At 33.4% G+C, this 16,588-nt stretch overlaps 1 protein-coding gene across 1 annotated transcript; it reads left to right on the top strand.

Annotated features, from left to right (window-relative positions):
• The first annotated feature begins 13,676 nt into the window (after nt 1–13,676).
• Nucleotides 13,677–15,997, top strand: LOC115956298 (G-type lectin S-receptor-like serine/threonine-protein kinase LECRK1). The gene has a single exon (XM_031074719.1). It carries the CDS (start codon nt 13,677–13,679, stop codon nt 15,975–15,977), a length of 2,301 nt encoding a protein of 766 aa, XP_030930579.1. The 3' UTR covers nt 15,978–15,997.
• The last annotated feature ends 591 nt before the right edge of the window (nt 15,998–16,588 follow it).

Genomic DNA, 16,588 nt, shown 5'->3' with positions numbered 1-16,588 from the left:
GCTGGAACTGCATAATGTGAGGATGGAACCGTCAAATGTGAGAAAAAAGTAAGGGAACCTTCGAATGTGAGAAAAGAACTGTCACATGTGATGTTGGAACTGCATAATGTGAGAATGGAACCGTCAAATGTGAGAAAAAATTAAGGGAACCACTCAATGTGACAAAAGAACTGTCATATGTGACGTTGGAACTGCACAATGTGAGGATGGAACCGTCAAATGTGAGAAAAAAAAGTAAGGGAACCACCAAATGTGAAAAAAGAACTGTTACATGTGATGCTAGAACTGCGTAATGTGAGGATGGAACCGTCAAATGTGAGAAAAAAGTAAGGGAACCATCAAATGTGAGAAAAGAACTGTCATATGTGATGTTGGAACTGCATAATGTGAGAATGGAACCGTCAAATGTGAGAAAAAAGTAAGGAAACCATCGAATGTGAGAAAAGAACTGTCACATATGATGTTGGAACTGCATAATGTGAGAATGGAACCATCAAATGTGAGAAAAAAGTAACCTGGTATAACAGGTTACCTACTAGTGGGTACCGTACCCCCCCTTTTTTTTTTGGGGTACCGTAGAATTACTCTATCATCATATACGCTTGTTTGGCCTAATATATTTCCTTCACGTTTATTTGTATGCGCCTCGTGGTAAATTCATTAATTATATTAAGTTACTCATAAATGTTCTTCTAAAAAAATGTTAGTCATAAATTAAATTCGTGACCTTTTAAGTTTAATAATTAAACTTACGTTGGCAAATTATATTTGTGCTGTCGTGAGTCTCATGACAGTAACTTTCAAGTTTTTTAATTTTTAATTAACCCTTCTACCTCAAAAAAATGTGCTTGACTTTTTCAAAAAAAGAAAAAAAAAAGTAAAAAAAGTGCATGATGCTTAGTAGTGTTATCCTTACATAACTTACAGACCTAATTAAACTCGTGACCTTTTAAGTTTATTAATTAAAGTTGTCAATATTATATTTGTGCTGTCATCAGGCTCGTGTTGGTGACCTTCAAGTTTTTTAAATTTTAATTAACCCTATATAAGTATATAAAATTAACCTTCAGAAAAAGTAAATCTAAGAAGCACAAGTTGTCGTGACTCATGAACTTCAAGTTTATTAATTAAAGTTGTCAATATTATATTTGTGCTGTTGTGAGTCTTGTGATGAACTTCAAGTTTTTTAATTTTTAATAAACCTTCTATCTCAAAAAAAAAAAAAAAAAAAAAAAATCTTTTAACCATTAGAAAAAGTGATTCTAAGAATATCAAAAAAGCAACACAAGCAGTCGTGACTCATTACCTTCAAGTTTCTTAATTAACGTTGTCAATATTATATTTGTGCTGTTGTGAGTCTTGTGACAATGACCTTCAAGGTTTCTTTTTTAACCCTTCTATCTCAAAAAAAAAAAAAAAAAAAAAAATCTTTTAACCCTTAGAAAAAGTAACTATATGAATATCAAAAAAAGCAGCACAAGTGGTCGTGACTCATGAAATTCAAGTTTATTAATTAAAGTTGTCAATATTATATCTATGCTGTTGTGAGTCTCATGACGGTGACCTTCAAGTTTTTTTAATTTTTAATTAACCTACTATCTCAACAAAAAAAAAAAAAAATAAAAAAAAATCTTTTAACCCTTAGAAAAAGTAATTCTAAGAATATCAAAAAAGCAACACAAACTCTCGTGACTCACGACCTTCAAGTTTATTAATTAACGTTGTAAATATTATATTTGTGCTGTTGTGAGTCTCATGATGATGACCTTCAAGTTTTTTTTTTTTTTATTTAACCCTTTTATCTCAAAAAAAAAAAAAAAAAAAAAACTTAAAACTTTTAACCCTTAGAAAAAGTAACTCTAAGAATATCAAAAAAAAGAAGCGCAAGTGGTCGTGACTCATGAACTTCAAGTTTATTAATTAAAGTTGTCAATATTATATTTGTGCTGTTGTGAGTCTCGTGACGGTGACCTTCAAGTTTTTTAATTTTTAATTAACCTTCTATCTCAAAAAAAAAAAAAAAATCTTTTAACCCTTAGAAAAAGTAATTCTAAGAATATCAAAAAAGCAACACAAGCTGTCGTGAATAATGACCTTCAAGTTTATTAATTAACGTTGTCAATATTATATTTGTGTTGTTGTGAGTCTCATGACTGTGACCTTCAAGTTTTTTAATTTTTAATTAACCTTCTCTCTTAAAAAAAAAAAAATCTTTTAACCCTTAGAAAAAGTAATTCTAAGAATATCAAAAAAGCAGCACAAGCTGTCGTGACTCATGATCTTCAAGTTTATTAATTAACGTTGTCAATATTTTATTTGTGCTGTTGTGAGTCTCGTGACGATGACCTTCAAGAAGTTTTTTTTTATTTTTTTATTTTTAATTAACCCTTCTATCTCAAAAAAAAAAAAAAAAAAAATCTTTTAGGGAGTGTTTGGTTTGTGTTTTCAAACAACAATTTTCAATTTTTAAACAACATTTCACGCATTTCTATATACTTTTTTACCAACACATATTTCCACAAAAATTTTCAAACAACCATTTTCAGTTTTTAAACATATGTACCAAACGGGCCCTTAACCCTTAAAAAAAAAATAACTCTAAGGGTCCATTTGGATACAGTTGAAAACTGAAAATTGAAAAAAAATTGTAGCAAAATAATTTTTAAAAGTGTGAATAGTACCGTGGGACCCATTTTTAATGAAAAAATTACTGAAAAGTAAAATTTGTGGGTCCGTGTGCACTGATTGACTGAAAAAAGTTAGAAAAGTCAAATTTTACAGCTACTGTTCATTGAACAATGCATGAACAGTAGCCGCAAGTCTAAAAAACGCGTGAAAAAAAAAAAAAAAAACGCAGATGCAGGCGTAGACACATTGATTTTCAGCCCAATCCAAACTAAGCCTAAGAATATCAAAAAAAGCAGCGCAAGTGTTTGTGACTCGTGAACTTCAAGTTTATTAATTAAAGTTGTCACTATTATATTTGTGCTATTGTGAGTCTTGTGACGGTGACCTTCACGTTTTTTAATTTTAATTAACCTTCTATCTCAAAAAAATAATAAAAAATCTTTTAACCCTTAGAAAAAGTAATTCTAAGAATATTAAAAATGCCTTCCTCAAAAAAAAAAAAAAAAAAGAATATCAAAAAAGCAGCACAAATTGTCGTGACTCATGACCTTCAAATTTATTAATTAACGTTGTAAATATTATATTTATGCTTTCGTGAGTCTCGTGACGATGACCTTCAAGTTTTTTTTATATTTTATTTTTTAATTTTTAATTAACCCTTCTATCCCCAAAAAAAAATCTTTTAACCCTTGGAAAAAGGAACTCTTAAGTATATAAAAAAAAGTAGCGCAAGTTGTCGTGACTCATGACCTTCAAGTTTAGTAATTAAAGTTGTCAATATTATATGATATGAGTGGTTGTGAATCTTGCTATGGGTGACCTTCAAGGTTTTTTTTTTTAAGTTGTCAATATTATATTTAGATTTGGTAAGGGTAAACGGTCTGGTCGATCGAGTTGAGGAATCATTGGTTGGATTTAGATGAAAAAAAGTGGTTCTAAATGGGGGTGAAAATGGGTAATTATCCATAAAAAACAAACTATTTAGTTAGTAGGATCCGTTTACAAACTATATATTTTTTTAGCAACTCGAGTCTTAAAGACTCGATTTTGGGCCCCTAAATCGACGCTCTAAGGCTCGATTTTCATGCGTTGTTCATATCTGATGTGGCAGTTTGTCCAGATGGCATCTACATGGAAATTGAGTCTTAGAGACTCGATTTCCAACCCAAAAATAAAATACTAATGACCCCAAATGCAACCCAAAATGCAGAAACAGCGGAGAAAAAGGCAGAAAGAAAGAAAAAAAAAAAAGAAAGAGAAGAAGAAGAAGAAGGATTGGCGACACAAGCCGCGCGCGACAGATCCAGGCCAGCGACCTAGGCCGTGCGCGACCAGGTCGCACCGCGACCCAGGCCGTGCGCGACCAGGTCGCACCGCGACCCAGGCCGTGCGCGACCAGGTCGCACCGCGACCCAGGCCGTGCGCGACCAGGTCGCGCGGTGACCTAGGTCGCGGTGCGATCTGTGTTTTGTTTTTTTTTTTTTCTTTCTTCTCTTCGTGGTGCGATCTGGGTTTTTTTTTCTCTTTTTTCTTTCTTCTCTGATGTTCACATTCTTCTCTGGTTTTTTTTTTTTTTTTTTTTTTTCTTTTCTGATGAACGCGTTGTTGTGTTTTTCCTGCTGCCCTTGTGATTTTTTTTGTTTTTGTTTTGAATGTAAATCGAGTCTTAGAAACTCGATTTTCATGTAGACGCCACGTGGAAAAAGTGCCACATCAGACATGAACAACCCATGAAAATCGAGTCTTAGACGCTCGATTTAGGGGCCCAAAATCGAGTCTTTAAGACTCGAGTTGCTAAAAATATATATAGTTTGTAAACGGATGCTGCTAACTAAATAGTTTGTTTTTTATGGGTAATTACCCATTTTCACCCTAAATGGGCCATCAAACTCATAACGTTGATTTGGCCATTTAAAGGTTGGATTGACCCTAATTCTTATCTCCTTTTTCACATAAAAAAAGAAAAAAAAGAAAAAAAAGAAAAGGAAACTTCATTATATTGTCTTTGACTTGGTTACAATATATATATATATATATATAATCTTTTATAATTAAATGTTAAATAATACAAAAATATCTTCAATTTACCAAGTCCAAGTTAAATAATAAACTTAAAGCTCACAAGTTTAATGAATTAATATTATGTTAGTCATAAATTTAGCGGTGGAAATATTTATACTGGGAATTACACCTTAAGTTGATCAATAATTGCATAAGTATTTTCACCTACAACAAAAAATTTCAATTGAATTTATATATAATTAAAATGGAGAAATAAAAAAATAATTATAATTATTCTACAAATAGATTAAATATTTCCATCAAATCTACGGAGCCAACTTCGAGTGCAAATCAAAATTTCTATATTCTCTAGGAAAAAACAGGGTCAATACTAAGTGAGAAGAAACAAAAAAAAAAAAAGAGCAAAAAAAAAAAAAAAAACCTCGTGTTAAGTGTAGAGAAAGAGAAAGAAAGAAAGAGAGAGGAAGAGGAAAAGAAAACCTCAAAAAAAAAAAAAAGAAGTTTATATATATATATATATATATAATAAAAAAAATCCTATTCATATCCATATTTTTCCTCTAGATTCAAACAAATTAATGGATTTAGATCCAATTTTGACATGCAAGGTAACCCATCCATAGAAGAAGGTACTTCTTGTACCTATTACATGTAATGGATCTTTTAGAGCAACCACATCTGTGTGTCTAAAAGATTCCGTCTATTATACACAAAAAACCTACTTTTTCTATTTTACACCATTACTTCTACAAAACACCCACATCAGTTTATCTATTATATATATATATATATTTTTTTTATTAAAATAGTATTTTTCCTAACTTTTTTTTATTATTTCCCACCTACCCCCACCTAATACTTCTTTTTTCTCTGAATACACCCCCTATTCCTTTTCCTTTTTCTTCTTCTTCTTCTTTTTGCACTTATCTCTATCTCCGCCTCTCTTTCTTCTCCTCTTTTTTTTTTTTTTTTTTTTTTTTTTTTTTTTTTTTTGAGAATCTTTTTCTTTCCTCTTCTTCTTTTACAATTGGGTTTTATACTTTTATTATAGATGATGATTTTGGGTTGGGTTTGATTAAGGGCAGTGATTTTGGGTGGAGAAAGCAAAAATTTTGGGTGGAGAAAATGGTGATTTTGGCATCTTCTTCTTTCTTTCTTCTTCTTCTTCTTCTTCTTCTTTTTTCAATTTCGGTTTGATTATTTATATGAATTTATATATGGGTTTGATAAATTTGGATCTAGGTTTAAAACAATTTTGATGATTTTGTGGTATGTCCGTGTTGTTGTGGTGGTGGTTGGCGGTACTGGGTTGCAGTGGTGGTGGTTGGCGATACTATGTTGCAGTGGTGGTGGTTGGCGGTGCTGGGTTGTTGTGATGGTCGGTTGCTTCTTCTTCTTCTTCTTCTTGGCATTGAAGAGTGGGTGAGAGAGGGTCTGATAAGGCAAGAGAGAGGAGAGAGAAAAAAATATAAAATAATATATAGAAGAGCTATAGTAACTGTGTAAATTTACACGGTTACTGTAGCTCATGGAAATTTTTAGAAGACTTTACACAGTTTTACACAAGCTGATGTGGGAGTTTTTTTGGCCAAAATGTGTAAAATGAAGGAGTTTTTGTATCATAGAAGAGTATCCACCAACTGATGTGGATGCTTTTACAACATTCATGTTCTATTAGTGTGTGGGGCCCATATATTGTAAGTTTGTAACTGGGCTACATAGTAATATCCTTTCACATGGGAGTTGGGTACTTGGCTTACGGCTTACTCATAAAATAAGGGAAATATTTAGGTACACTAAGAGCATTACTATTGAATAGGGGTGGCAAATGGGTGGGCTGAGTCATAAATAGATTGGGTCATAAATGGGTTGGGTGCGTAATTACCAATTTATCCATTTATGACCTGTTTATATATAAATTAATTATCCATTGTAGTGCAAAGAGAAGGGAAGTTTGGAAGTGGGTTTCACAAAATGGGAATGAAGCAAAAATGGCCAAGGACACAAAGATCTGAAAAAATATTGAGGAGGATGAGTGAAGGGAAATGGAAAAGCTTAGAAAGTGGTTTTTTAGAGAAGAAATGGTGTAGTGAAGGAGAAAATTCAAGTGAAAGAAGGAGGTGAATAGTGACAATAGTGGAAGAAAGATGAAGGAGGAAAGAAAAAAAAAAAAGAAAAGGAAAAGACAAAGAAGGAGGAAATTCTTCGTTTCTTTTCTTTCTTTCTTTCATGGAAAAGATCATGCAGGATGAGTGATTTTATTTTATTTTATTTAAATAGGGGATATCAATTTCAAGAAAAAAAAATTTAGTGTGACATTGAAAAAAATTCTTGGAAAGAATCAAGGACAAAGATACAATTTTTCTTAAAGGGAAAAAATTTCAACTCTCAATTCCAAATTTCAAATTCTCAATTCCTAGTTTCAACTCTCAATTTCAATTTTCAATTTTAAATTTCAAACTCTCAATTCCAAATGTCCAATTTTCAATTTCAAGTCCCAAGTTCCTAATTCCAAATTCCAAGTTTCAAGTTTCAAAGATAAAATCTTGGTCACTGTGGTACTTGCAAAATACTTATCGGAGCAAGATGCATGGCGAAGAGGGTAAGTGCAATGGTCGATGTGGTGCGAGACTCCTCAACGATGGCGGCTGCAAGTTCGAAACCCAAGGACGATGGCTGGAAGATATCGGAGGTTCTACGGCGAAAGGCTACGATGGTTGCTGAGACAGTGGAAGCGATATTGAGAATGGAGTAACACCAATAAAGGCAAGACTGCTAAGAAAAGGTTAGAGCAGTGGCTCTGATACCATGTTAGAAATACTAAATTCAATAGTATTGTATTTCATAGTAAAAGAATATATATGAATGCCTTTATATAGGAGGTAGATGTGTGCAATACAAGTAAGAGTGTAATGCAAGTATGTGTGCTATACAAGAAATCTAGGTGGGCCTAAAGCCCATAACACTATACACGTTAACAGGCATATTTCGACACTCTCAAATACACACACACACACACACACACACACACTCACTCACTTAACTAGCTAATTATATGATGTTGATAAGCTCATCTTTCCTTCGGCTATTAAGCAAATCCTTTAGCACTTCTTCTTTTCCATTCCTCTCTCTCCTCTCTTCACCATCATGGGTACCATCAGCGCTGGTTCTGTCCAGCGAAGTGTGGCTCAACTTCGATCGAAGTGGCCATGAGTGGAGACGATCGATCCTACAGCTTCTGCTGTTCCACCCTCTTCCACGACTCCCTCTACCTCGACTCCTTCCTCCTCCGCAACTGGTATCACTCTCGATGCCATCATGGAGCAGCTACAGTGGATGCATGCTAATTTGGTTGTCGTCTTGACTATCTCACTGATGAGATGTGTCAGATGAACACTAGGATAGGACACATTGCACGCCGACAGGCTCACATCGGCGGCTATGGACCTTCTCCCTCTCCTTCTCTAGAGCATCCTGTAGTTTTTCATTTTGAGGATGATGAAGATGATGTTGGCTCTCCCAATGATGATGAGATAACGACCTCTTAGTGACTTACCCTTTGTCATTCGTGACAAAAAAGGGAAGTAGTTTTGGGTTTTGAGAGTAGTCTTGTACTTAGGGGGAGATTTAGTATAGGATATTTTTGATAGGGGGAGTGTATATAGTATTGAGGGATGTAGTGAGGACTTTATGTATTTTCCTTTCTTCTTTATTTACATTCGCCTCTTGTATACCGATCTTGTGACCATTTTATTACATACATTGTACTTTATTTTTCATATATGATGATGATGTATGTTTTTTTTCACCTACCTCTATATGTGTTGTTTCTTTTCTATCTTTATACACATGTTTCTTTATGTACGCAATCCTTATTTCTGTTTCACATATGATGCATTGATTAGTTTTGTTTAAGTGTTTCAGAAAGACAGGTTGTGAAAGTATATCATGTCGTGAACTCTTTTTTTGCAAAGTTTTTCAAGAGTTTGTAGTAGGGATAAATTTACTTTGTAATACAACAAATGGTTATGAGTTTAGTGATTTAAGACTTCACTCATGATTATTTGTTTTGTTGTGGTTTTGTCACGGATTGCCAAATGGGGAGATTGTTAGGGATATATTATGTGTAATTGGCTAATCTTTTGACAAAATGCACTTTACTTGTAATTGGATGAATTTAGGATGGGTTTAAGACTTCAAGAAACATATTATTTAAGTCAAGTATTAAAGTCATAAAGATCTGACCAAGAAATAAGTGAAGAAAAGCTATTCATTAAATCTCGTCAGAAAGACTTCTATTGAGATTTAAAGTAGAAGCTTGACACAAGATGTTTTTGTCGAGATCTACGAAATCAGAATTTCCAGATTTGATTTTTGGCCCTAGTTGACATGTATGTGTAGGGTTTCTTTTCTCACAACAATAGACATATATAAAGCTTATTTTAAAGGCCGTTATACATGGAGAACACATGCAAAAAGTGACCTAGTTCATTATTCTCTCTTAAGAAACTACTGTGTCTTTACGCTAAGGGTTTTGTGACCAAGGAGTTTCCTGATCTTTATCGTTGATGAACTGAAGAACTTTGTAGCTAACAACCTCTTCAAGTTGCTGGAGTTAGTCATGTATTAGGATCCATGCACATTTGTTAGTCACATACTATGGTTTGTGCATCAAGGGAAAGATTGACATTACAATACAAGTCCAATTGGATATTGGGGTAAAGGTTCAACTATAGGTTGGTATTTCGGGATAGGCCAAAGGGTTTGGTAAGGTTCCTTATACTTGTAACCGCTTGTGATTGATAATAGTGGATTCTTGGGAGTGATGACCTTAAAATCACCCAGTGGGGTTTTACTCTGGTGGTTTTCCCCATTCGTAAACAAATCACCTGTGTCAAATTTATTTTCCGCTGCATTTAGATAATTTGGCGGTTTATTTGTGCTGCTACGCTATTGCATGAAATTTGATCTAATTAATTAACTTGGGTAATTGATTAATTAATTGCAAGTGGTCAATACATTTTTGCCCTAACACAAATTATATCGAAATGGACCAAAATACTACATTAATGTGGCTTAAAAGAATACTAAAAATAATAAATAATATACTTCATATTTTAAATATTATATAGATATATAAGTAAAGAATACTTATTCATTTTGATTAAAATAGAAAATAGTGGTACTAAACCACAAAACTCTTTACATATTTTGTGACATTTCATCATTTATGTTTTATGATACTAAATTCAATAAAAATCACCTCATATCTTGATTTGAATGATCTCACACTAACTTGTGCTTTTCTATATCTTGATTAGAATGATCTCACACTAACTTGTGCTTTTCTCTAACTATCGACTAACGTATTAGGATCATTTCCATTTCAAATGGATTCATTTGTGATTCACATTAAATATTATAAATTTAAAGGTGTATTCAGTATCACATCATTTAAAATTTTTTAAATAATATGACACTTTGTACATTGTTAAATAGTGAGTGTATCATCTGTAGAGTATTCATATATTGAAAAGTTCAGAAGTTTTGAAGTGGTAGAAAGTTTCTACTGTAAGTTCATCTATTGATATTGTAGAATTTAGGCACAAATGTTTTGTACTAGGTCTTGAATTTCTCTTTACTGTAGTGGATTGCTTATTGGGAAGGTTTCCTTCTAGGTTTTTTTATATTATGAAACTAGTTTATTTATTTGGTTTTCTAGATCATCATATCTTGTCTTATTTACTATTTTGCTATGCATGATATTAATGTTTGTTTGTTTAACCAATGACTATTCATAATTTGCCTACTTAATCACTTGACTTAAAATTGGTTAATTCTATCAACTGGTGTTTAAATTTCCCAACATATTTTTTTCTTTTAAACTATTTTTTAAAATGTAATAAGGGCGTGAAAGTAAAGTTATACAAACTATATTTTTAATCTTCTCAATTTTGATCTTAGCTAAACAAAGTAATTTTCTATTTCTTTAGTATTTTTCCATCCCAACCAAACACACATAAAGTAAAATTAAATCTTTTCTATCATCCAATCGAACAAAAGCTTAAAGTATGATTGATATGGTGTATGGCATAAAAACTATTTTGGATAGGCTCTAAGTATGATTGATATGGTGTATGGCATAAAAACTATAAAAGCTGAGGGAAAGATGACATTTAAATTACAAACATAAAACATCCCGAATGACACTATTGTTGCTGAATTATTACTTGAACCCTAAGCCTAAAGCCTTTCTAAAGAGATGGTAGGGACACCTTATTTGAGAGAGAGGAAAATCATTTTTCCTTTCTAACACCACACGGCATTGTTGCCGCGTAAACCCGACATGGCATGTTGGCCGACATTTCTTTTAAGGCAGTATTTTCTTCCTGGTATTGTTTATTTCACATGGTGTGTTTTTAAAAACCAAAGACTTGACTTACAAGAGCTTTATCATTTTCTTTATTCTGTGAGAAAATCGTGCGGAACATTAGACCCAAATCTGTTAAAACATGACTTCAAAGTTGAGACTTTTTGAAATTATACTCGCATCATTTTTCGCAAGGCAGTAAGGACAAATTTAATACCATGCCAAGTGTCAAATACGGTGAAAAATCATGATTCAAACGTCAAGTGTGGAGCCATATTATGGTCGCCTCCGTCAGAATCCGCAGAGTGAGCCAATGTGAAAATAATAAAGGGAAATGTTAAAATTGTGGAATATCCAATGTGAAACTATCAAATCATGAAGAATCTTCACGTATATATACACTTAAATTAAACTAGATACACTTAAATTAAATTAAAGTAGAAATTCTATATTGTAAAAAAAAAAAAAAAATCTTTTTAACCTTCCAAAACACATCTAATTTTTAACTATATTTTATGGACCACAAACTTAACCAAACTAAACGTATAATTTAGGGATTCCAAAGTAAGAATGAATTAAAAATTATATTAGTTTTTTCTCTTTCAAAAAGAAAAGAAAAAAAAAAAGCTTAAGTAACGTTTGGATAGCGTCTGCGTCCAACGTTCAACAAAACTTTCATTAAAAATGGGTCTCACGACAAAATAAACGGTATCCAAACACTCCTTTAGTTTTGTTAGCAATATCATTATTACTATCATCTTTCCTAGAATCCTGTTGAGTATTACTATAATACTACTACTGTCATCTATATTTGTGATAAACAAGCAAAGCATACAATACTCTCCATTGTAGGGTTGCAAATGAATCATCTTGGTCCGATAAAATGCTAATTCATGTTTATTTGTTTATAAATGAATTAAATTTTAGGCTTGTTTAGTAAATAAATTGGACTCAAGTAAAAAAAAAAAAAAAAAATGTTTTTGAAAAACCTTGTGAACAATAGGTATTGATAATAAAAACAAGCTAGCCTTAGGTTGGTGTATGGACTTGGTAATAGGTTTGATATAAGATTGAACAACAAACTTATATCTTACTATGTTTTTAATTAATTGAGAGTTGAGCTTGATATTATTTGTCCAAACAAAATAGGCATAAGAATATGCTTAATATGAGTTTGATAATGTACTTGTATTGGATCTTTATCAAGAGCGTGAGTTTGAACTTGATATTGAGTTTGATCTCAGCTTGACTAATGAATTATGCCAACCTAAGCCGAGCCCAAGCTTTTGGACTTTTTGACGGTCTCAAACTCAAACATTGTTTGTAAGCCTTTTCTTTTTCTTTGTAAGGGTCTAATATATTGTTAAGGTTAACAAAGTTTGGCTAAGTTGTAGCCTAAAGATACATCTCTCATTAAGTAACTTAAAATGATTACATATATTTTGAAAATATAACCGTTAAATTGCATGTTATTAATGTTATTAAAACACATGTCAAATTTCATGCCAATTGGATTTTATTTTTTATTCGATCCATAAACTTATTTTTTATGTATACTTTTAGACTACAAAAATCTGAAATTTAAACATTTGATTGATGATATAGTTATTGATCTTTAACTTTCTTAAAATTTTGCAAGCATAGAGAATATAAGAAGAAAATAAATTTAATAGTGGATTTGTCAAAATTCATATCCAATAAAAAAATATTGAGTCAAATTGTTGTCTTAGTCAATAACCAAATTTTTATTTTTATTTTTATTTTTTATAAGAGTATACAATTATGGTTTTAAAAATCGGAATGGTCAAAGAATCAGAAAAGAGACTAGTTCCCGATTTTTCCAATTCTTGACAGGTTTTTTGTCAGTTTTCCTATGATTTAATGAACCAGTTCCTAGTTCAGCTAGTGGAACCGGCCGGTCTGGTTTTTAAAATAGCATCTACAACCAAGTTTATTGCTAAATTTTGTCCAAAGTTTAATTATGTTAGGCCTAAAAAAAATTTGGGTGGTCACAAAATTTTTTTAAGTTAAAAAAAAATCGTAAAAGTTTAAAAGTTTAAATGTAATATATATATATTTTTTATGTCAAGGTTTGTGACCACCCTACCCCCCTGAACTGATTGACACTTAACGTTTTGAATGAAGACATTCTAGATTCACATCCTCCGTTTCCCAACAATCGAAATTATTAAACCCTTTTAATTCAAGGAAGGACCAATATTTATTATATTATCATTATGTTTTAATCAAAATTGAGAGAGAATTGAGACAAAACTTGATCTTATTGAATGAATAATTACTAGTGGTGCTCTTTGTTTTATATATTCCATAACAGAGACAGAAACCACCAAAACCAGAAAACTAAGCTAACTAAAACTAAGTAACTAACCCGCCAAATTCTGTTATACAATCTAGCCAATAAACATAACACATCTGTACTAGCCTCACACGTGCACAGCACATGTTCATTAAACAGTATTACAAACTTGGAGTTAAAAAACTACAAGTAGTTTAATAGAAGCAACTAGACGACAGTAGCTTCTGCCACTTTTTAACATTTGTTCCTTTAAGCTTGCTGTTGATTCTACTTTCATTTCCCTTGTTTCTGGTTTGATCTTTACTGCTGTTCTGAGACCCTCTAATCTCACTCTGTCTCATGGCATCTGTACCAGTTCTGTCGTTACTGCTGGTTTTACTAGTTCCCGTTCATGCAAACGCTCAACAGAACCTGTCCAACGTGATACACTCAGGGTCTTCTCTTTCCCCCAATGCAAACCGTACTTGTTGGGTCTCACCCTCTGGTCTTTTTGCATTTGGTTTCTATCCACAAAATGATGGATTTGCTGTCGGAATATGGCTGCTTAATCAAACTGAGAAGACAGTCATCTGGACTGCAAATCGAGATGATCCACCTGTCTCCTCTAACGCTACAGTGGAATTAACTATCGATGGTAAGTTGATGCTTCGAACAGGGAAAGGCAGAGAAAAATCGGTTTATAATGCGTCTCGGCCTGCAAATTCAGCTGCTATGCTCGATTCTGGTAATTTTGTGCTCTACGGCACTGATTCCAATGTAATCTGGGATAGCTTTGATTTTCCAACTGACACCATATTAGGGGGTCAGAATCTCTCTTGGGGCGATAAATTGGTTTCAAGTGTGTCTATATCAGACCATTCGAGTGGACGTTATTCACTTAATATGAAGGTAGATGGAAACCTCGTTGCCTACCCCGTAAACAGCTCGGATGACGCGAGTGCATATTGGCCCTCTGGTACTTCTAAAAGTGGCTACCCTGCACATCTCGTTCTCACTCGTTTAGGCGTGCTATTGGCAAATAGCTCATATCCTGACAAGAGTGGAACTACCATCTACCGTGCAACACTTGATGCAGATGGGATCTTTAGATTGTATTTACACCAGTTTAAGAGCGACAATAGCTCAAGTATGTTAATGGAGTGGTCCGCTCTGTCTAACCAATGTGAAGTAAAGGGTTTCTGTGGACTCAACAGTTACTGCTCAGGCAAGGGCAGCAAAGCTGACTGTTACTGTTATCCTGGATTTGATTTCATCGACACCCACAACAAGGTCCTAGGCTGCTACCAAAACTTCAATGAAGATGATTATGATTGCGGACGCAGTGAAGATCCAGCGATGCTGTACAATGTCGCTTCTTTAGAGAATGTGTCGTGGGATGGAATTTATTCCATTAAGCCAACAGAAAATAACGCTTGTGGCCAATCTTGCGTGGAAGATTGTAATTGTGGAGCAGTACTGTATACTGATGGCTATTGCAAAAAATATAAGCTTCCTCTTAGATATGGTAGAATAATATATGCAAACAAATCAACTATAGCTTTCTTCAAGGTGAGTAAAGTCCGGAAAGTTTTGATTGAAAGCAAAAGAAGTCTGATTTTGATGCTTTCTATTATGTTGGGTTCAGTTTTAAGCTTGTGCTTTGTTTTGGCAACCTCTAGTATCTTGGTATACAGGCACAAATTTGACAGATACAGAAAACTGTCAGAAAACGTGAACTTGGGATTAGCTGAAGAGTTTAGTCTGCAGTTATTTTCTTACAAGGAGCTTGAGAGTGCTACGGATGGCTTCAAGGAAGAGTTAGGTAGGGGCTCATATGGAGCAGTTTACAAAGGGACAATCTCTGAGGGTGGCAAAACTATTGCTGTTAAGAGACTTGAGAAAGAAGTGGAAGAAGGGGACCGTGAATTTCGGGCTGAAATTACTGCAATTGCACGAACTCATCATAAGAATTTGGTTCGACTACTTGGTGTTTGTATTGAGGGAACTAAGAAGCTTTTAGTTTATGAGTACATGACTAATGGCTCACTTGCTGATCTTATCTTCAAGGCTGAGAGGCCCCCAATTTGGAAAGAAAGAATAAGATATGCACTAGATGTGGCCAGAGGGCTTCTCTATCTGCATGAAGAGAGCGAAGTCCGTATCATCCACTGCAACATAAAGCCTCAAAATATACTCATGGGTAATAATTGGACGGCAAAGATTTCTGATTTTGGTTTTGCAAAACTACTAATGCCAAATCAATCAAGAGCCACAATGGGTGAGGAAGGGACAAATGCATATTTAGCTCCTGAATGGGAAAAGAATTCCTTGATATCATTACAAACTGATATATACAGCTTTGGCGTTGTGCTTTTGGAGATTGTCTGTTGTAGAAGAAGCATTGAAGTAAATGTTTCTGCAGATGAGATAATTCTTTCAAATTGGGTATTTAAATGTTTTGTTGCAGGAGAGTTGGCCAAGCTTGTGGAAGATGAAAATGTAGACTTCATGACGTTGGAAAGAGTGGTGAAGGTGGGCTTGTGGTGTGTTCAAGAAGATCCAGCTTTGCGCCCTTCAATGAAGAATGTAATCTTGATGTTGGAAGGAAAAATAAATATTCCTATTCCTCCATCACCAGATCTTTCCATTGTTGTTTCATGATATGTGCACTTTCGTTGATAGTATATATTCTAGGGGACGTAATCATGTGTACTCATATGTATACGTATGCATACCCTAGTTTTTTTGTTTGTTTGTTTTTGTTTTTTTTCTGTGGGCATATGGAATCAACGATTCAACATTATTGTTGATAATATGAGGAATCTGACCTCTTAATTGGTTCCGTTTTCTTTTTGTATTTTGTGTGCTTTTGTATCTTTCTTTGGCCAAATAATTTTCCGAAGTTCAAGTTTAGATTAGGCTGTTGTGTTTTGGTTTGTAGAATGCATCTTAGGATCATTCTTGTACTGTGTTAGTGTGGTTTTGTCATGGATAGTCAAAAGGAGATATTGTTAGGGTCAAATCATATTAGTGTTGGCAAATCTATATTCACAACCTCTTTCTATTGAGTTATAATTTTCTAGTTTTTTAGATATCGGTTGAAAATTTACATTGAAGGTACAAAAGAACAGCTTAAAATGAAAGTTCTATTGCCTTGATTGGAAGGTTGATTATAGCTTCAGTTAGAGTCTGTTTGGATTAAGGGAGAGGGAGGGGGAGTAGAGTAGAGTAGATTTAGTACAAAATTAACTTATTTTTAGTTAACTCTACTC

This window comes from Quercus lobata, chromosome 8 (assembly GCF_001633185.2).
Source record: "Quercus lobata isolate SW786 chromosome 8, ValleyOak3.0 Primary Assembly, whole genome shotgun sequence".
Classification (NCBI taxonomy): domain Eukaryota; kingdom Viridiplantae; phylum Streptophyta; class Magnoliopsida; order Fagales; family Fagaceae; genus Quercus; species Quercus lobata.
The sequence above is the reverse complement of the archived record's forward strand: the minus strand, read 5'-3'. Positions and strand labels throughout refer to the sequence as shown.